This window comes from Macrosteles quadrilineatus, unplaced genomic scaffold, assembly GCF_028750875.1.
Source record: "Macrosteles quadrilineatus isolate MER2022 unplaced genomic scaffold, UCM_ALF_1.0 Scaffold_8__2_contigs__length_117827958, whole genome shotgun sequence".
NCBI lineage: Eukaryota > Metazoa > Arthropoda > Insecta > Hemiptera > Cicadellidae > Macrosteles > Macrosteles quadrilineatus.
In genome coordinates, this window is record NW_026542601.1 from 72,620,960 (window position 1) to 72,644,523 (window position 23,564).

At 34.1% G+C, this 23,564-nt stretch overlaps 1 protein-coding gene across 1 annotated transcript; it reads right to left on the bottom strand.

Moving 5' to 3' along the window:
- Positions 1 to 173: 173 nt before the first annotated feature.
- Positions 174 to 23,266, bottom strand: LOC129000471 (dentin sialophosphoprotein-like). Its single transcript, XM_054427434.1, has 12 exons — positions 23,249 to 23,266; positions 22,825 to 22,905; positions 12,888 to 13,058; positions 10,464 to 10,526; positions 9,792 to 9,902; positions 9,153 to 9,314; positions 7,507 to 7,593; positions 2,070 to 2,481; positions 1,352 to 1,560; positions 807 to 944; positions 406 to 504; positions 174 to 182 (listed from the first exon to the last, which is right to left on the bottom strand). The coding sequence occupies exons 1-12, from the start codon at positions 23,264 to 23,266 to the stop codon at positions 174 to 176; spliced, it is 1,560 nt and encodes a 519-aa protein (XP_054283409.1).
- Positions 23,267 to 23,564: the final 298 nt, after the last annotated feature.

The following is a 23,564-nucleotide window of genomic DNA, read 5'->3' on the forward strand; positions in this document are numbered from 1 at the left end:
GGAGATAACATTGGGGTGCATGATATGTTTAAACATTTTAGCATCTTTTTTACTTAACAAGGTGGAGTACAGAATTTCTCTGGAAATTGTTTTAATACAACTTTGGTTAGAACCACTAATTTATACTGGAACACATAAGAGTTTAGAAACAAACAATCAATGTCAAAACCTGATCAATGTGTCTGGATACAGATACAGCATTCAAGAAAATCTCATTTGAAGTTGTAATTGAGGTGATAACGCTTGTGATTATGAAGAAAAAAGTTATAAAGTGTAACGATACCAACCAGGAAAAATTTGTGAAATGCTTTTGAAAACTTAAAAACATGTATATTGATATGCACTAAACGACAGTGGATCTGCGCTTATAGAAATTGATGACCATTTTGATTTTAGTAAACCTACCCGACTGTTTCTTCCGATCCTATTCTGAACAACACGTTGCGGAAATTTTAGAAATGCTGGAAGGAGGAAGCTACTGAATATACTCACAACAGAACCCAACTACAACACAAAAAAACAGAGAGATAACATTACTATTCAAAAAACGCCAGAGTTTTAGGAACTAGAAGATGATTTTGTTTACAAAGTGAAAACCCAGAAAACTGAAAAAATCCTCCAAAACTGTACTACTATTGGGGAGATTTTGTTGAAGTAGGTATAGTGAAAACTGAAAAAATCATAAAGTCTGGAAAATCAGCCAAAGAAACCGTCAATAAAAGACTAAGATGAACGAATGGAAAACTTTAAAGTTTTAACAACTCATATACACAAACTCACACACATAAACTACAACTACAGGTTACCATGGTGGCAAGCCGGCGCATGCTGATCTCTGGACCTTTGAGAGGTTTTACTGTTGCCTCTTCACTGACATCAGCACCGGGCGGTGTAGGTAGGTCGGGGTCCTTTGAAGTGTAAATGGCGTCCCAAAACTCATCAGGCTGAAAAGACATTGCAATGTGATGATTTAATTCAGTAAAAACAGTGCCATCCACTGATTCACTCAGTATGGTTACAATAATAATTAAGTATACATTCAGCAGAATAATTTTTCCAATGCATTTTTTTCAGCTGACAAACGTTGGATGGAAGGAAGAATACTTTCTCGTGTTTGTTTTTTGTTGCATTGTGATGTTTCCTTTAACCAAAAAAAGTAAAGTTTTTCATTGCAAAAAATTCTTGAAAACTAAGTATTTCAAAATAACGTCTAACACATTGTTCAAAGTAAATTATGTTCATGTGACTGATAGATGATTTGCTGTATAAAGAAAGTATAACTGTTTTGACTAACCCACCGAGTTCCCAAGTTTGAATCTGTCTTGATTATCAATGGCCACGCTTAACTTACCTGATGATGAAGAGGAGCAACATACGGCTCTCCGTGTATTGGAGCAAACGTTCCTGCCCAGTTTGTGATCTCCACTGTTCCGTTCTCTGGGTAATCCTTAATCAACTCTTGTTCAAGATCAGACTTCCTGTTGGGATCGGCTGGCTTCACTTTCAATAGTTCCATGGCAGGTCTCTCTTTAGAGGCTAATGATCCACCGTTGGTTGAAACTGAAAAACATTAAAAGTTTAATGATATGCCTTCATGATTAGTCAATTTTTGTTGGTACTAGGATCCAAACTCTTGACTTCGCTGCTATGGATTTTTAGTCTTTCACGTTAAAGACTGAGCCACCAACTCAGATATACATAGTGTCCGTAGACATGCTTCTATTTGTTTAAAGTCCAAACAGGTAAACTAACATTTAGTGATTTAGTTCAGGATCTAGTCCTATTTAACCATGGGAAAGGGGAAAGGCTTGTACTCCAAAACTATGTTTGTATCATGGTTTTTATAAAAACTGAAGCCTAATCACCTTGCTTAATCAAGCAAGTCCATTTGTTTAAAGTCTCAGTACAAAGCTGTGAAAGTCGTTCACTCCTTGGCAATAAAAAGAGTTCTTCAGTATAGACTTTTACTGGCCATTAAATAGATTAATAAAAAGTAATAAAACTGCAACTGCTGCTTCAAACCTAAACGTAAGTATTATTTTTAGCTGAACTGCTAGTTGACAGCATACCTTTCCTTCTACTTGATGAAGGGTTCGATCCTGCAGCACTTCTATAGGGTTCTTCTTTCTTAGCTGCATTGTGTAAGTTTAACACTCTTTCAGTGGTGACTTGGAAGTGAACTTCTCTATCTGACAGCTGTTTACTTTTCTCTTTGAGATGTTCATCTTTCTCCATGTACAATACATTACCAGTAGTCATTTCCAACCGTAATGAATGGTCTTCTGCAGTTTTTTTGTTCAAAGAGTGTTCTTTTTCATCACTCAAAGGATGCAGTTTCAAATTATTATCATTGACATTGATTCTGTTTTTACTACTCTTTTTACCAAGTTTTACCCTCTTGCCCTTTTTCGTCTTATGAGCTGCTTTAATTTTCGCCTTCTTCTCTGACTTTGTCTTAGCCTTTTCGTTAGATGCAGAACCCTGTGAAAAAATACATTGACAGTGTCAAAATAACAAAAATTTAATGATGACTATTTTTTTCTGAACTTAGTCCTTTTTGTGGCAGTAGGGATATTTATAAGATTCATGGCCTACTTACTAACTTAAAACGACTATATTTTGTAAAATAGTAAAAACTAAAACTTAGACTAAACCTGTTCAATTAAAAACTATTTTATAATAAAAGGCTGTATTAAAATATTATTATTTAATATGATTGATTGACTAGTTTAAACAACTGACTAGTGCAGCAATATCTCACCAATCCGGACAGCTGAGTTTGGAGTACAGACAACTTCCCCTGAAAAATATTATTATGCATATTTATGAATAAAAGTATAGATAAACAAACAAATTGTGATATTGCAATTACAAAACATCCATGGTCACAGTTTAAGTGTAATTGCATATTAAATATATGTTTGATCTTCTAAAGGTTTTTAGAACCTAAAACTGTAATACTTTGATACAAAATTATTAAACATCTGAAACTTGGTGACTCCTAGAGGGGGGGGGGGGGGGCACTTCTCACTTTTTCATTTTTGACCCTCAAAACACCAAATTTCCCAATTTCTCTCTAGACCTTTTTAAAGAGCTTAAAATAAGCTACCTATATCAAAGTGTTTTTTTACAGTTATTATTAACGGAGAAAATTCTAAAAAATTGTAAATATAAAATTCCCATGGTATTCTTATGGAGAGTATTGTAAAATGTTTTAGTTAGCTTGTTTATTGATATATTTTGATCAAACTTGGTAAATTAATTTCTTTAGTACCTACTGACGTACAATGATTAATCATTTATAAACAAAACCCCTCAATAGATATTTCCTTATAAGTTTGCCAAAAGACAACAATAGACAATAGACAATTATGCGCCTAATGGTTACAAAGAAAATTCCAAAAAATTTTAAATTTCAAATTCCCATATTATTTTTATGGGGAATAAGTAAACGGTTGTAATTTGCTTGTTTATGAACATATTATGATAAATTTTGGAAAATGTATTCATTTCATACTAAACTATTAACATTTCACACACAAAAACAATTTTTACCCTCCCTGCTGCAGCAAACCTAAGTACTCGTTAAAAATTCTATTTAAATAGGGAATAAAAGTGATATTTTTAAGAAGATATTTTAGAATAAATCCAATCAGGCAAATGGAAATCTGCTTAGCCTGCAGGTTTGCTGCGGCGGGGATATTTAATGTTAGGTCTGTTTACCACAATATGCCAATTTCTAAAGAAGCTTATAAGTTCACGCAAGTTAGGCCATGTTTAGTCTCTTGTTTGACACCAGTTCTCAGTCAAATTGCAACAACTTTATTTTCAGAATTAAGGACGTAAAAACTAAGATTATGTAACTGTTTTAAATTTGCCACTTTACCTCACCTCACTGACCTGCTTTAAACTATCCAATCTCCCAACAGTGAACTTGTTAAACATGTCATAAAGTTCCTGAAAAAATTGGGGACACATAAAAATTTAATTAATTAGATTTAAAATATATCAACCTACCTGTATGTGGTTGTGGTGGATACAAAAGAACTGTATCTATCATTATACACAACTTGTACTTCCTACATGTTATTTAAAACAACAGAAACATTGGCAAGATAAATGTTTATTTGTTGTTAGATAGTGGTGATATGATTATCAATATGAGGATAAAAACATAATTAGGGACCATTTGCGATAGTTACAACTTATTTAGTGTGGAAAAAATACTACTTTTTAAGAGTAATAACATTCAAAACTGTATATTTTCTACTATCATATTATATACTAGCAGAGTACCCGTCCTTCGTACGGGGTTGGCATGTAAGTATAAAGTGACATTAGCGTATGGTTTGACAGCTCCATTTAAGTAATGTTAAATAATGTTTACATTCAGGATAGTGACATCATTATTTTAAATATGATCCTTACCCTCTCTGTTCTAATATTCATGCAGTATTTAAATGAATGTTTGAACCAGCTGTATGGAATTGTGAAATCAAAATTAATTTGACAGTTAGTACTGCTTGTTTACATTTTTAAACTTTGTAGGTTTGTTCTTTGTTGTCATGGATACCATCAATCAAAATTTACTTTGAAATCTCTCACCTCCGATTTTTGAAAGCCCACGGGGCAGAGCCCGAGGTCAATATCGAAGCGGGAATGGTTCTATATGTATCCTCGGAACTGTAGCTTCATGTGTGTGCAATTTGAGCCCAATAGGTTCAGTAGTTTTTGAGATTAGCTCATACAAACACACACACACACAGACACCACCTCTTCTTTATAATAGTATAGATTTTGATATATTGGTATAAGAAACGTGAAGAAATGTGCTCTCTTCAATTTAGCTAAGTTAAGAGTATTTACAATGGGACTAACTGTCTCTTGTGCTTGGTTGGCCAACCGTACTGGCAATTAAACAGTAAAGAATTGTTTTTACATTAGCTGTCTCTGATGCTCACTTTGCCAGAACCTTTCTCCTGTATCAGCTTTGTAGCCATCATGGCATCTTCTTCCTTTCAGCTTAGATTTATTTTAGTTTCTAAAAAACAATCACCACTTAGCAAAAATCATAAGAAACCACATTTTAAAAAGTGTTTTTTACCAGTGTTGCTAGCTCTCTGAGCATTGAATTGTTTTTACACCTGTGTGTTTTACCCTATCGACATAAACTCCCAGAAACTGATAAAATTTAGAAAATGAAAAATTGAAAATTTTGAATTAAAAATGAGTTATTACAGTGCCACTGCCTATTGAGAATCAATATAATGTTTATCCAAACTTCAGTGTGAAAGTACAGCTGGCCACCCTAATTTTTAAAACCTAACTTATACGGTAATTTGTCTTTAAAATTAAAAAGGGTTAGCTACAAATAAAATAATTAGGAGAACATAAAATATTAAAAAGGTTTCAATAATAAGATTTACTCACATCTTCAATATGCGGCTTTGAATCCTCAGTTTCTCGTGTTGTCCACAGCTAAAGCAGACCATTCAGAAGGGAATAAGAAATTTTAAATACAATTTTAATTTCACTATGAATAGCATGATAGAACTGATTGTAAGCTATTCAAATCAAATGTATAATCAGTATGGCACATTTTTTACAATGGAAAAGAAACGTGTACCAGTTTGAAATATATTCAATCTAGAAACTTATAAGTATTTTTTTAAGCTTTATAAAAAAATTTAATTAATGATTTATCTATAATCTTTTCTCAATTTCAATCAGCCTCTTTGTACAACACTACCAAAAGTGAACACACCTTACTCTCGCTAGGGATGTAATGTACTTCCGAGTCATCATCGTCAAAGTCCGGCCATGGAGTCGTCGCCCACATCAGAGGCTCGTGGCTGTCCTCGGGTGAGTCAGGCATGCGGTAAATACTGCACTCGTACTGGCCGTAAGCACACAACAAACTCAGTCAAAACTCTGAGGTTTGGAGAAATTGTCAACAGCTACTGTCAAATTAAATAATTCAACATTGTACAAATGGACATTGAAAAAATCCTTACTTGTTCATACAATTAATAGAACTAGACATTCCGTTCTAACGTTAATGTTGTAGCTAGTTGTTAAATGAAACTGAGCTTGGTTGGATTGTGCCACCTACAGGGTGCCCTAATGTAAGATACTGATTTCTGTGGAATCTGTCAATTTAGAAACCAAGTCAAACTGAAAGGAGAAATCATTTTAAACAATAGCATCCTTTATGTCAAATTAACTATCACAGCAAAATGAACTAAAGGCAGATATAGAATTTTAGACTACAACACACTCTGAAAGAGGATCATTCAAACTACTGTACGTTTGGCTATAGTCGATCCATATAAAAGAGATGTTTATTTCAGTATCCAAAAGTCAATGGTAATATAACTGGCACAGTAATCAAAATCTCAACAAGAAAAAAAGGAGTAAATTATTTATATTACATTTTCGCCCATGAAATAATTTTTCCAGTATCTGGATTGGCCTTGTTTCTTTTGGCCTATTATGTAAAATTATGTTAGTAAAAATTTTTATGGTAATTATAATATTTTATATTTGTCCCTTATCAAATTTCAAGGAATTTAAATGTTTTTCTCTGTTGAATAGTTATAACAATCATATTAAATGGAGCAATTAACCTCATAAGTAGTCATGTGAAATAAACAATGGATTAACAACAAGACATGTAACATATTTCATTGTGAATAATTATACACTTCAAATTGACCATAATGACTTGTATGTTGATTTACAAACTCTCATATTTCTCCACCATGACCATGACTATTTACATGACAAGCTATTTCTGTACTAACCTCTTCGGTGGTGAGCTCTGTCGGTTGCAGGGTTGATTTCACTGTTGCACTCATAGATTGTGGCAACACTGGCTTCATTGATAAAGTAAAATCATTGACACTTCTTCTTCTTCTTCTTCTTCTTCTTCTTCTAGTTTTCTCCTGAATGCCAATGACTTTTGCCATATTTTCAAATATTTTACATAATTATACAGCATAATATTTTTATACAAAATGTCAGCGTGTATGCAACAAAAAAGGTTTAAAACAGGTTGGCAGAACACTTTTTTTCTAAAATATCATTATCAGATGACATGTAAAAAAAAAAATTAAAGCCAAAGAAATCACCTATTGTATACGGTGTTTCAAAGAAAAAAGGTATTATTTTCATAAATACTTCTATTTCTAAAATAAATCACCCATTTCAGTACCAATCATGAAAATCCATACTGCCACAAAAGTCTGCATTAAAAAAGTCTATTGGTAGGTGTTGCAAAATACCTCAATTAGTCTGAAAATTAACGTTTTGCTATCATGTTTGACCAAACATTGTACAAAGATAAATGAGTATAGATGATTCAAGTTAAAAATTTTATTCAACAGGTAAGAGGTGATAACCATAACCATACAACCTTTTTTATGCAGGCTCGTCTATTTTAGCATACTACAATAACTTTCACATAGAATAACTTTAAATCTAAGACTTTGAGGAATCCCAACTTACTTCCTCCAAACTCTTACTTCCGCTCCCTTCGTAATTTTCTTCCGAGGAAGAATACACCGATGCGTCAGAACTCATGGTGTAGGACACCTGTAGAAATACAATGCTTTGATTGTATTTTGAGCGGTTAAGACAAATATTTCATGCATATAAATAGAGGTATCTATAGACTTACTCCATGGCATTGGTCAAGTGCCAAAACGACATATTCCTCCTTGGAAGAACAACAAATAGAAGTATGAAAGAAGATTGTTGGGATTCCGACAAAACCTTTCCCAACTTACATCTACTTCCTTTTCTTTGGTTTCATCCGCTGAAGAATCTTGCACAGGAAAAGCATCTTCTGCACTAGAGCTCATGGTGTAGGAAATCTCTGAATACTGGAATACACTTGGATTGGTCAACATTTAATCCATATTAAATCTAGATTCTTTTTAAGTTAAGATTAATGTATGGTACATTTATCATAAACAATAAACAATAACTTTGTAACAATCCAGGAACAAACTTGATCTCCACCATATCTACACAAATTTGTAGAGAGGAGGGATGCAATCTAAACGATACCTGATTTATAGGGTTACAGAGGATTGTTACGATTAGGAACATTATCTAAGAAAAGAATGACTGAAAGTTAGTTCAAAAGGAAAACGTAACCTCTCACACTCAGCTTAGATTAGGCTTAATTAAACTATCATAAGACCAATTTTGTTTGATGGCTCAAACGAGAGACTCCAAAACTGTTAAAAGAGATTTAATTTTTTTAATTTGAGAATTATTTCACCAGAAGTGAACAATATTTGAATATAAGATGACAAGTAGATTATAAGTATAGCTGTAGTTGGGCCAAACAAATTTAGGGAATAGGTTAAACAAATAGCAAACAAGACAATAAAAAAACACAGCTGAAAGATGAAGACTCTCTGGAAGATCTAAAACAAAATTGTAGTATCGTGATTATTATAAAAATATAATTACTTTAAGACAGTGAGCCACACCAAGGTGCTTATTTTAAACTGAATAGGAATGCAAGATGAGTGTAGAATGGAGGGAGGTTATCTGTGTTGTTTTTTTACTGGCTTAGATGAACCGTTTCTTTAGGCACGATAGTTTATTTGAAGCCCAGTGATCAGGGACAGCTGGTTCCAGTTTTGAGCAATCAAAAAGCTATATTTTCTGTTTCTCATGAGAAAACTGGAAACCTTTTGATTGAATTATAACCATTCAACTACCCAGACAAATTACCCATCAGCTCGAGAAAGAGACAAGAAGATGACAGACCTCAATGAAGAGGGATTACAAATGACTGAAACTTCTGCGTATGATTTTGATGAGGACTGGAACAGACCGGGTTACAAGTGGAAACCACAGAAAGTATTAAGTAGAATTAGAACAAGAGTATTGTGGTTAACAAGATTAGTTTTGTAAAAACAAAAGGGTTTTAAAGTATTCATAACAGAAATGCTACAAAGGAGAGCCATATAAAAACAGTGATAAGAAACTGTTGAGAGTATAAATATACATCAATCAATGAAAAAGGATGTTAAGTGAATAGAAGAATGTGAAGCGGATCACTTGACATTCAAGCAAAGCTCAGAAAAGAATAAGTGACTGAATTTATCATCTATAGACTTGATGGTACTCCTTACATCAGAGGAACTGCCAGATATTGCCTTGGATCCGCTGCTCTCGTCTGTAGAATCTGAGGAAGCGGGAGGCGAGGAGTCAGGCCCGGAGTGAGGGATGGCTGACATTGAGACGTCCTTTGACTTCTTCTCTTCTTCTGACGTCAGTGAAATCTCTTCAGTGGACTGTGAAAGAGTAACACATAATCATATTATAACAATGAAAGGTAAAAAGTTGATATTCAAGGTGTTCAAAATGAAAATATATTACTGGTATTGATGTAATATGTTCAAAGTATTGACTTAATATTTTGAAAACAACTTGGAATCCTCAAATAGTGAGCTTCTAGTATGTAGTGAAGTCAAAGGTCAGACTCAAACTCTAACTCAAACCATTCATTGGTCACAAAATATTTCTGTTGGTTCCAGCACCTGGTGAAATATGTGACAAGTCAATAACTTAATTACTAAGACTAGACTGTGAATAAGATAATCCCTTCACAGAATAAACTATATAAAAGAGAAGAGAGTCATTTCTACGGCAATACATTTAATCCAGTTACAGAGATTGAACTTCTTTTTTAAGTCAGTGTAGAATGTTGTTATATTTTAAGTTTAAATATTTCTGTCAAAATTGTACATAATCTTATCTTATTATAGAACCTCAGTTTTATCCTCAGAGGTATCAGAGCTATCATCATCTTCTTCTTCATCATCATCGTCAGAGCTGTCATCATCATCTTCGTCATCATCATCAATGTCGTTTTTGTCTTCCTGAAAAATAAAAATAAATTGTAGTGAAATGTTTTGTGAATAACAGAACAAGTCTTGTTTTTATCATTAGTTATTTTCCTATTTACCAATAGTTTATACTTAACATAGGCAAGTAGTTATATTAAAAAGTCTAATATCATTTGAATAGACAAGGGAGTCAACAATACAGCTCTGTATACATTTAAATTGAAAGTGGAAATTACATCAATTTGTAAATTAAGTTAGATAAGACTGAAATTAGAATAAAAATACTTTTAATTGTATAGCTTCAGAAATCAGAAATCAGAAATCCTTTATTGTCCTTAAGCAAAACAATCTTGCAATAGACATAGTCACATATTATGGTAAAATAGGGTTACACAGTAACCCAGTCAGACTAGATTAATAAGCTAATATCACAGACAATAACAGGTAAAAGTTTAAAAGTAAAAAGAAGGCTGTTACTTTAGTTAAAATAATACTTCATATCAATATATTGAGCGGCTGGAAAATACAGTTTTAAACACATACTACTGGGTATAGTACTAATTAATTGATTACTTTTATGATTTGAGTACTTACTGAATCTGAAGATTCAGAGTATGACTCATAAGTAGATGAAGACCCTCCTCGTTCCTTTCCAGACTGTAAAAGATCAAACTTGGTGAAATATCTTAGAAATATTCAAATCTTGTCTCATATTATCAAAAGCTAATCCATGTAAATGTAGTTAGTTCTCAGTAATGTAAAAGTTCAAATGTTAAGAACTACATCAAGTAAATAAATAATAAAATTTGTAGAAAACATTAATGTGGATCTGGCTTAACAATAAAGATAAATTACTAATAGTCAGTGGTAATGGACCCACAATTTTTATGCAAATAATTTTTTTTTTTTTTTACTTGTGAATATTTTTTATTCCTGAAATACAATATATTTGATTGGTTTTTCAGGAATTTAAAAATTTTGCATCAATACATTTATTATTTAACACACAATTGATAAGAAAACAGGTAAGTAAAACAATTCATGTTGAAATACAATCAACATAAAGTACTACAATCCTATTGTAGAGAATTAAAATGTCAATAAAAATCGTAAGTAAATAAGTTGCAAAAATAAGGACAGACCATGTATTTCATAGTTTTATTTCACAGATGCAATAGTACAAAAACTGTAATTAAAAACTTATGTTATTAAACGTATCAAAATATTTTGTTAAGTAGAAATCAGTCTTCAAAGATGACTTCTTTTTCGTATCGTTTTGGCGGGTCATACATTTCTTCCGTCGGGTCTTCACAAGTTGAAATTTCAGAGGGGTGAGACTTGGCTTCCGACTGAAAAAGTAAAAATGAATTAAACTGACGATACATATTCACCTTAATTTACTTTGATAACAGAAATTTAAACATAAACTAAAAGGTAAGTTGTTAGTAAAATCACAGCTTTAAAGTTATTATTTTATTTTAGTCTATATGATTTAATACGACTCTACCAATGTGAACTAATACCGATGTGTGCCTCAGTGTCATAATGACCTAATTAAGTAAGATACAAACACTTGGTTTAGTTACATAGTTTTGAGGTTAATAAAATCACTGGTCAAAAGTTTTGCTCTGACAGTCTAAACATGAGTTTTGTATTATTTTTCTGAAATCAAGTGAGGAACTAAAATTAAAATAACTTCCGTTATCCTAAAAATTCAAAATTTTACCCTGAAATCTCCTTTGACTAACCAGTAGGTCAAAGATGTTTACAGTTAACGAAGAAATAAAATGATCTAATAATCTACAAATTATGTACACCTTCCAAAATTCCAAATACAAATTCCAGCACATTCCCAATTCAAACATAGTCTTTTTCTGCCAATGATACATGATTGATGTAACGGCTATTGATGATGGCGGATTGATGATTGGTAATAACGGCTTTAAACATATAATTATCCAATTAATTATCGGTAGTGCTCTACTAAGAAGGTATAAAGTAGCCTGGAAAAGTTACGCTACTTCAGCTAGACTTCCAGATAGCATAATCAGATTTTTATAGTAAGTTACACAAGATGCTGCCACTATGGAAGATGAAGCAGCTGAAGGCATGAGACAAAGCCGAAGTAGAAGACACACAAGAGTCAGAGGACATAGAGGGAGTTAATTGATGAAGCAGAATGTCTCCTTTGTTATAAAAACCAATCAAGCATGTCATCACTAAAACCGTTAAGCCTTATAAAATAAAATTATTAGTTTTGTATTGATAAACTCACCTTTTTCGGCATCCTGGACTTGGTCGGTCGCGGAGGGAGATTCCAGGGCATGTAGAGATCTGAGAACTGTAAACACGAGTTACCCTGTAACTGCTACCAGCTGTTCAACTCACTTAACATTGAAACTCAACTGCTAGGCAAAGTTAGCCGATAAACCCGTGAACAAGGGACAGCGACATCACACGTGATCAAAACATGGATATTATTTTCAAAATATATCCATACAGGGATAAAAAAAACATTTTTAGCAGAGGATGGCTCTACTTTAATACTGAAAACTAATTATCAGGAAAAACTATGTAGTGTAATCTGTGGACTACTATAAGCAGTTAATTTGTATTCATATCTTCAGTTTCCTTCATATCTACTGTCTTATTCAGCATAGAGAACTCCAAACGATTCTTAAGATTAAGGAAAGTGTATTTACTACAATGTGCTTATAATTAACTCTTTAATTGGATTGCTGTATATTGTAGTAAATTGAATATACAACACAACCTTCTTATTTAAAATTATTAAAAAATAAAATGTGGCCTTCCGTGATAGAATCTACATAACAGAGTTACTATCTAACAAAAGGTTGACATAAGACCAGGGTTTGGACCGTTCCCAAAAAAAACAACTTTAAAAATGCAAATAGCATCGAAACACAATTAAAAATAAAGGTTATTCCTCCTAAATGAATTGTAATCTTGGTATCAAAATCAAGATAATATCATAAAGGCATCAATGTATAAACTTACCTCTGGAATCAAAGAATTTGAGGAAGACAGAACTTCTGACGTATCCACTGTTGATTCATCTTTAGCCACACCAGATTCTTTTTCTTCCTTTTCCTGCTGTTGAAGCTTCTTTTCAAACTCCTTCTTGTTGAACTTCACTCTTCTCTTTGTGTTCTTTGGTTTTTTCGCTTCCTACACAGATTAGTACATCAAACATAATACATTTTGAATCAAGTTTTTTTACTATACCTGTATCTATCTTACCAACAAAATGATTTATAGTTACAAAATGTAATGTGTTGTAAAGTTAATTTTAAATAAACCACTGTTGTACTGCAATGGGTAAGAAACATACATCCTCAAAGAACGTTTTGCAATTATCATTATCAATTGAGATGGGGACGCCACCTAGGTGTGTATTTTAACCCAAATATGGGAAGGATGAGTGTAGAATGCAGTGAGATGATCTGTGTAGCTTTGTTACTGATTACGATCAGCTGTGTGTTATTAGTCAAGATCATCTATATTTAAAACTAGGATAAAACTATAAGCTGAATGAAAGGTCTTAATGTGAAACTTCCCCGAAAATATCAGTTTTTCGATAAACCCTCCCATAAGGACAGAAACCTCAATTAAAGGGATGCATTTTATCACATTTTAAATATTGAAGATACATCAGCTGTTGTATTCGATTTGTTTTAGTTTGGCCAAAGATTACATATGCTAACGCAAAATAGATATTGCAGCCAAGCCATTTTTGTGATATCAATTTCCATGCGAAGCCTAGCGAATGTCTTCACAACCTAAGACTTCATTGCCGACACGACCAGCTGTTATTTACGTATTTTTTGTTGTTGTTTATTGTTATTGTTATGGTTAACCTTTATTTATGGTTGTTTGCTTTTGCTTATGTAAGTAACAGGAGGTTTGTTAGAAGATGGATTAGCAATAGTGAAGAAGTGTTAGTATTATGTGTAGTGAATTACAATTGTATTATGATGTGGATATTTTCAGGAACAATACCAGGTATTAAGACGAGTGTAGCTGCCTATGTGATAAATGGCAAACACGGCAATCAAAAAACGGCAAGGCCTTCCCGACACTGCTTTACATTCACGTTTAGTGTGTGAACTGCATTTTGAACCTAACTGCTTTATAAATAATATGAGAAGTAAAAAGGAAGCTGTACCAACATGACTAGTTATGTACTAACAAACTATGGATGTACATCAGTTGTCACTCAGCAGTCTGCACTCATTACTGCCTCTACAGACGATCACCACCGTCTCGCGGCAGCCCCTTCATCACATAGCGATAAATTCACCAGTATTTCTACTATCAATGTCTCATTATCTTTAGAGTCTGCCTTATGATAACAGTTATGATACAGTTCCGAAATATATTATTAAGTACCTTCATCATACTGTTATGCAATAATTTGTCATTTATTGTAAATTGAAAATAGACGTACGTTGAACGTAGTGTTTATCAACGAAGACCACTAAGAGGGAAATAAAGTATCCTAGGCTATACAGGGTGATTGATAAGTGTGCCAGCCGTTTTATTCGAAAACTATAAGAGATATCAAAAAAAGTTAAATGGTAAGTCCCTTGGATTTTTTATTAAAAAAGTTATAGTCAAGTCAAAAAAATTATTTTAGCCGCCATTTTTCCAATATGGCCGCCAACTTTGATTTTTCTTATGGAACACCCTGTATTTTATGATGTATTCTGGTAGAAAAAGTAATTTTAAGACGATTTTATTCTTGTGATTTTTTTCATAAACCTAACCGTTTCAAAGATAATAATGGTTTAAGTTGTGAAATTTTTAATGGTTTTCGAACAAAACAGCTGGCATGCTTGCTTAGGCCTTTATCAAAACTCTTTCTCATGCAGAAATTTCAAAACTTTAACCATTATTATCTTTGAAACGGTTAGGTTCATGAAAAAAATCACAAGAATAAAATCGTCTTAAAATTACTTTTTCTACCAGAATACATCATAAAATACAGGGTGTTCTATAAAAAAAATCAAATTTGGCGGCCATATTGGAAAAATGGCGGCTAAAATAATTTTTTTGACTTGACTATAATTTTTATAATAAAAAATCCAAGGGACTTACCATTTAACTTTTTTTGATATCTCTTATAGTTTTCGAATAAAACGGCTGGCACACTTATATCAATCACCCTGTATATTTATGGGGTTCAAATTTGGAGAGGGGTGGTTAGGCAATTTCTGCTCCAGGGCGCTCCAATCCAAACCTGACTATGCCAATACAATGCCTTAATGTTGATTCAGGAACTTACCATGAATGGCTGTTGTAAAATGTAGTCACAGGCTTCCGGTACAAAGTATTCGACCTATTGTTTAATATAATGTTTAAAACAGGCCATACCGGTAAATTGGGATGTCGGGTCACTCGGGTTAGTTCACTTTCGTGTGATTGCGAGAGTGTGACTGACCTCCAATTTCCAACCTAAATGTCGTTTTTACCTGGTAAAGATAACCTCTTTAATTTTTGTACAATTAACATTCCGCTGTTGTTAAAACTATGTGTTTTTAAATTTATTTTATATAGTCGTCAGTTGAAATATTTGTTATATAAAACAATCCAAATTTAAAATCTATATTTTATATCTTATGCTGTACATTTTCTTCAAAGCTCTGTTGCAAACGGCACTTAAAAAACACCAATAATGTGACGAGATAATACTTAGTTTGAAAACAAATGCCGATCTTTGTAGATAAATGTTCTTCCTACAAACTACTATGTGTATATTGCTATGTTTAAAAAGGTCAAGTAGCCAGTGAATGGTTAGGTAGTAGTTGACTAACCATACATTCCTCATCGTGAGTTAGTAGCAAGATATTGCGTGAGTCTAGAAATCCGGAAGCAAACTTTGTGGGTCAAAATTCCGAAAACAGAAAAGTCAACGAACTCGCAAATTGTCACTAATTATTAAAACTTGCAAGATTTATAAATTTCTAAATTGTTAAGAGTTCTCTAAATGTACGTTAAAATCCAATGCAGAAAAACTAATATAACATTGTAAGCTTATTATATCACTGTGAATGCAATTTTTGAAGATGTTTATAAATTCATGTTTATATCAGTAAACCTTTAGTATCCTTTAGCTCTTTGTTACGCGGTCACTTTAATTTTAAATTAAATAACTGTCATTTTAGTAAAAAGATAAAGTTATGGTACATTAATGATAGCTGTGCGCTTTCAACAAGAGATACGATGACGACGGGTCGGCGAGCGCGTTGCGTACAGGCATAGACTAACCGTATGTTTTATCTATGGTACAGGCCTCAGTATAGTCTTTAAATGTACAGGCAAGTTAATCCCGAGCACGCGAACATTACCGAACTCACCCGAACTTGAATGGTAATGCAGATCGAGACTTGACACAGCGCCTCTGTTGAGGGACCACCCAACTACGAGAAGGTGGCCCCATCCAAAAATGACTTGGCACAATTGTACCGTAAGGTGCAATATCTATTTTGCGTTAGCATATGTAAATCTTTGGTTTGGCTGTTTACTTTTCCTTGACTTAACCTTTTGATTCTTCCATAGATTTCTATATTGCATCAAAAGAATAAGTGACAGTAAGTGCTTTCTTATTAAATGGCGTCCATACAAAGTAGGTATTTTAAGCCAAGTATGAATGGAGATAAGTGTAGGATGAGTGGCGCAATCTTGCAGTCTTGTTAGTGACTAAGGCCGACATTCCTTAGACACAGCTGTTAATTAATAGCCCATACAGCTAATGGCAACTAAGGGACCTACAGTTTATAGTGGAATCCGAACCACATTTTTGCCTTGGTGTATACTAATTGGTCTAATTACTAATTAGTAATTATGAGGATAGTACTGCAGATAGTCGAAGTACTCACTCGTGCAGAGTATTAGTTTTTCTTATAATATGAGATGGTGTTCAAACCTTTGAATTCTGTTTCAATTGTTTACTTATTAGTTCAGTATTATATAACTTAAAAACACAGCAATTTATGTTGCAGACAAATGTTGTGCACATTAAGTGACACAACGGGCAGAACATTAGTTTATTTAAAGCCCAATGATCAGGAACAGCTGGGTCCAAAACTCTCGTCTCTCATAGGAATCATCAAATGAGACTTGACAAATGACAAATGACAATTCTTTATTGCACATAACATCTGTTTAAGTTATTACAAACGTAATACACAGACAGGTACATTGTCAAGGTTTCTAATAAATAAGGAATTCTAAATCCTTATATATAATTCTGTAAGACAAAATCTTTACCAGAAAATTTTGGACGTCTGGTAAGTCACAGAAAAGTGGGAGGGGTCTTAAATTAAAGGTCTTGACCCCAGGGACTCGGGAAAAATAGCAGAATTTCCATAAAGTTACCAGAAAACGAGATATAACGTAAAATGTTCTCCATAAGAATAGCATTAGAAGCCATTTTCTGCTAATTTTTGTTTACTTCATACAGCTGATCATGATTTATCATCAAGCCAGTACGCAATGTTAACATTTGGATTATACTTATTTGCCAGTAAGTTCAGCAATGTACTATATAAAACCAGGGATAACGTTACCTATAATAATTAAGACTTTTTAGTTACTGTACGTTATATAGAATATGGAAATATATTATTTTACTGTGAAACTTTTCAAACTTGTGTTTAACAAGAAATAACCACATTGAATAAATAATTAACGAGCTACCTTAATAAACCAGTATTTATTCACAACCAATTATATGTTTGCTGCCTTTATAGTGTGGCCTTGCTTTAGCAGAGTTAAATCTATGTAGTGATTCGAATGATTTATTGAAAATAACATCAACAAAGACAAACAACAAACTGTTTTTTACACAACAGATATGGCATATATACAGGGATATCTATTCTGACACATAGATAATATATTTCTTTGTTTGTTTAAATATTAGAATAGTTTGTTTTATATTATTGAGCATTTTAGGGACTTATGTCCCTACAAGCCACTAGTATATAAAAAACCTAAGATTTAGCCAGTAAGTTACCCCTACAAAAGCTACAGCATGGTGGAACTGTTTATGTTAGGAGATCAGGACTTATTCTTATGATAAAGGTTGACTTCTTATCAAGGCTCGCAATAACATGTGATTATGGATTTATTAAAGGTATTGTTAAATAGTTTTTTTTTTATTATAGTGTGTTATAGTGGGCTGAATGAAGATTTAATATGCAATGGAACAATGATTTGGTATAATTTAATATTAATATTGATCAGCTGGTTTATTGGTTTAAAAATAAATGTAATGAAAAGAACATGAGTTTTATTAGCAAAATAATTTTAACTAATAATTTTGAACATTGGTGCCGAAAACCCGGGAATCAACTAAATGTCAAATAAAGGAATTGTTACAAGGTCCAAAGCCAAAATGTTAGACAACAAGATGGTGAAGATAAATTAAGTGGTAAGTCAGTTCCTAACACAGCAAAATCTCACAAAACTAGTTCGAGTCAAAGTAGACATAGAAGTGTTACAGAAGTTGTTGATGAGCTTATAAAGATACAGGAAGAGGAGACAGCTGTAATAATTTCTTCTGCACAAGCAAATGCTTTAGCTGAAAAGGCTAAGGCTGAGGCTGACAGAAGACTGGCTCAAGTGCAAGAAGAGGCCAAGCTGAAAGAAATAGAAGTCAAGAAGAGGTTACTCGAAGGTCGTCTTTCACTTCTTAATAAGGGATCGTCTAGAGATAGCAGTAAGTCATCACGACGGACGCTCGATTCACTTCTACAAGAGCCAATATCGACTAAGGATGCTGTCGAACAGTGGAAGCAGGTGAAGGAAACTGACAAATCTGATCAGAAATTTGGTTTGGAGCCTTGTGGCATGAACGAGATGAAGACTTTGAGGAGGAAGATATCATACAGCGACAGGATTTTCAGTCTAGTTTTTCGCCTCGAGAAGAACATTGTGCTGGTCCTCGAGATGCAAAGACTGAAACACTGGAGCTAAATGGAAAAGATAGGAAGCATATTCTTCGAGATGTTTTGTGTTCCCCTCAAGATATGCAACCTAAATCTCAAAGTTATCTAAATGACAATCAGTTTGAATCAAATAGAAATGCAGTGGTAAATAATGGATGTTTAACTAACAAAGAAAAATTGGTTAGAGATAAGATGCCTGCTAGGATTTTATCTGCTCTTCCAAGCTTCAGCGGAGATCTTGACCAATGGCCCGCTTGGATAGCTGAGTACAATCGTTCGACTGATTTGAATGATTACACGGACCTAGAGAATCTTCAGAGACTACAGAAGTCCCTGTCCGGAAAAGCAAAGGAAATTATTTCAGCCCTATTGATATATCCCGAAAACGTAAAAGAAATTATAAATTTGTTGGAAAAACGTTTCGGAAAACCAGAAATCATAATTAAGAACTTAATTGCAAGTGTGAGAAGTCGCCCACCCACAAAAGATTACAAGCCTGACACTTTGGTGACTTTCAGCAACATGGTGCGAAACTTAGTGGTGACAGTGAAGTCCTTGGAAGCAAGATCACTATCTGTTCAACCCCCAACTGATGGAAGAATTGACTGATAAGCTATCCACCAACATGAAAATTAATTGGGGAATGCACGTCACATCACCACAGTCTCAAATAAATCATCCTGTCGGCCTGGACACCTTTTCAACGTGGCTTTCTTCTATGGCAGATGCAGCAACTATATGTGCTCCTAGTTCATCATCTTTACCTGGGAACTACAAAAGTGCAACAAGTGGGAATTCAAACCAAAAAAACTACGTGCTTATCCAAGAAGAAAGTGACAAAAGACCTGGACAGCGGATGTGTCTTTGCTGTAAGAAAAAAGAACATTGTTTGGAAGACTGCAAGCAGTTCTTAGAATATGATGTGAACAAGAGATGGGACACAGTCAAGAGTTGCGGTGTGTGTTTCAATTGCCTGAAAACGAAGCACCGAGCAGCAAAGTGCTGTAAAAGGGTTGCCTGTGGAGTGAACGGTTGTACCTACTCTCACCACAAACTGTTGCACTGTCTCACAAAGAAAGAAGATGAGAACACAAAAAATCCTGAACCAACTGAAGTACAAACAGAGCACGTAGGGTACCAAGAGGAAACGATAGCAAGGGTTCTCTTAAGAGTTCTCTCTGTGACTTTGGTGGGAAGAAATGGAGTGAAAATTGACACGTATGCACTTATTGATGATGGTTCTACCGTTTCCATAATTGAAAAAGATTTGGCGGAAGAACTTGGAATTGAAGGTCCTGAAAAACCTATATCGTTTTCATGGACAGATGGGTCTGTTTACACTGAAGAGCAGTCTCAAACCATATCAGTGACAGTTCTTGGAGAAACAGGAGAAGAGTTATTACTGGACAATGTGAGGACATTGAGAGAGTTGCAGCTACCAACACAATCAATTAGCATGGAGAAAATGAAAAGACCCGGTCGCATCTACAAGACATCCCAGAGGAAGTATTCAGACGTGGTCGGCCAAGACTTCTCATTGGACATGAACACATCCACCTGACAGTTCCTCTGCAAGTTGTGATCGTGCCTACCAATGCACCTATTGCACTGAAGTCAAAGTTGGGATGGACAATTAACGGCCCCACTGGAAAAAACATTTACCAAACTCGAGTCAATAAGGAATTTGTGATGTTTAAAAGCTCAGAGATGGAAGAGCTTAATTCGATAGTCAAAAGAAGTTTCGATACAGACTTTTTTGATTGCTCAGATTACAACTGTAAGAAGACTGAAGAGGAAGTGAGAGCAGAAACAATTTTGGAAAATACATGTTCTCAGAAAGAAGATGGATGTTGGCAAGTTGGTTTGCTTTGGAAAAAAGACAATCCTCACTTACCTGAAAGTCGGTCTGTTGATTGGCGAAGATTAAACTATGTCGATGAAAAAATTAAAGAAAATCCAAAACTTAGCGAACAATATCATAAACAGATATTAAGCTACGCTGAAAAGGACTACGCAGAGAAGCTGAGCCCAGAAAAAGCTAACAACAGAAGTGAGAAGACATGGTATCTCCCTCACTTTTCCGTGATCAACCCAAGGAAACCAGACAAGTTCCGGTTTGTGTTCGACGCGGCTTCAAAATCTCACGGCCAAAGCTTGAACAGTTATCTACTTCCTGGGCCAAACTTGTTTAACAGTTTGATTGGTATTCTGTTTCAATTTAGAAAACACAAGATTGCGTTTGCAGCAGACATAGAAGAAATGTTTCTGAGAATAAAAATAATCGCAGAAGATCAAGATACACTACGCTTTCTCTGGAGAGGAGAAAATAGAAACCTTGAAGAATGGTGTATGACATCTATGATTTTTGGAGCGGTGTGCTCACCTACTAGTGCCATCTATGTCATGAGGAAAAATGCAGAAAAATATGGAAAAGAAAACCAAGAAGCTTTGCATGCTATACAAGAACAGTTTTACATGGATGACTATCTGGACAGCAGAGAAACTATTGACGAAGCAGAAACTTTGGTAAAAGATGTAGTAAATATCTGCCAGAAAGGAGGATTCAACTTGAGGAACGTCATCAACAATTCACGTTGATGACGTGAATTACTGAGGAACGTCATCAGTAATTCAGAGGTACTAATTAGTTCACTGCCCAAGTCAAAACGGTCAAGCAATTGCTCAAATGAAGAAGTGGGACTAACAGCCGAAGATACAGAACGAGTTCTCGGACTGCACTGGAACTTTGATGAAGATGTCCTTGTCTTTAAAGTGAACTTCATTAAAGTAAAGAATGAAATTGTACAATTAAAGGAGTCACCAACGAAGCGACAGGTTCTGCAGGCTGTGATGTCTATTTACGATCCATTGGGATTCATTACTCCGATTACGATGAAAGGAAAAATCCCTGTACAAAACCTGTGGAAGTTAAACATTCAATGGGATGAAGTAATACCAGCCGAATTAGAGAAGTTGTGGGAAAACTGGATGAAAGATATGAAAGAGTCAGAAAACTTGAAAATACAACGTTGCTACAACCTAACTTCAAACTGCTCCTTGCAGCTGCATATATTTTGTGATGCGAGTGAAAAAGGATTTTGTTCAGTGGCCTACGTCAGAGTGGAAAAAGGAGATCAAGTTGAGGCTACATTTGTACTGGCAATATCTGGCAAGATGGAACTGATGAAAACCAAGCCCCAGGACATTTCGCTAAGGGGATAGTGGAGGTGGCAAGATGGCCAAGTTAGAGTAGCGGACGTTCGAACAGCCACCGGAGTCTGGAGGAGACCTGTAACCAAACTGGTGAAGCTGATGACCTGAGAAACCCCCCTGGGAGAAATGTTAAATAGTTTTTTTATTATAGTGTGTTATAGTGGGCTGAATGAAGATTTAATATGCATTGGAACAATGATTTGGTATAATTTAATATTAATATTGATCAGCTGGTTTATTGGTTTAAAAATAAATGTAATGAAAAGAACATGAGTTTTATTAGCAAAATAATTTTAACTATTAATTTTGAACAAGTATTTTTGAAAATTACATTTTTTAAGGATGGCTTGTTATCAAGGGTCTTGTTATTGTGGTGTTATTGTATTTCTGCAATTTTTACTAATGTTGAAAACTTCAAAGTAAATACCAAATTTCACTTGATTTTTACCATAGTTTTTTTTTATCAAGATATTAGTAAAAAATCTACTCTTGTTTTTATGTAGAAAACACTTAACAGAACAGAGAAATTCTTTGAAAACCTTAAAAATGTAATTGTATGTTTATATTTTTTGGTGTGAATACTTAAGTTTTGAGATGTACCATTAATTTTTAGACAGTTTTAATCAGTTTGTTCATTAAAAAACATAATTTTGAAGCTGAAAATGGTTTAAATTTCTCTAAAAGAAAATTACCTGATATTTTAATAAGATTAGAATAAGCCCTTCATAACAAAGTACCTAAGATAAAATTCAAAGAATAAATTTACTTACCCTTTTAGAGATTACCCTTCTCTTATGAGCATGTTTTACAAAGGTCAAAGGCTGGTGGCCAGCATTGATGTCATGAGGATTCTGAAACGAATATCAAAATTATACTCCCGCCACAACAAACCTGAGACTTAGGCAATTTCCATCCTCATTGGATTTTCACTTAAATATTTCCTTAAACATATCAGATTTATTCCCCGTTTTAAGTAACATTAGGTTTAGGTTTGCTGCTACAGGGAAGGTAAAAAGGGGTGTTTTTAGTGAAGTGTTAATAGCTCAGAATGAAATAAAACAATTTGCCGAATTTGATCAAATTCCTTATACATACCAACTACAACAGTTTACTTACTTATAATGGTTTAAGTACCTGCATTCAGTAATCCAAACTGCTGCTTGTGGCAACTATAGTATCGGTTCAGCTAGGAACCATCTTCAGGCTGTACATGGTGTCGTTATTTACATCCGTATATGAAGGTCGTCATTGATAATAAAAGTAACTAAAACACACACGAACACGCACATTGATCACAACTTCCGCCCGGTCGCGTCAAATGTCTCGTGTCCATGAGTACTCGGTTGTTATTAAATGTTAAATGTTCATCTATGAATGTGCGTGTTCGTGTGTGTTTTATGTTCTTTTATTATTAATGACAACCTTCATATACGGGGGGCAAATAATGACACTTTAATTGTACGGATGATGGTTCCTAGCTGAACCGAAACTATGTTGCCACAAGCAGCAT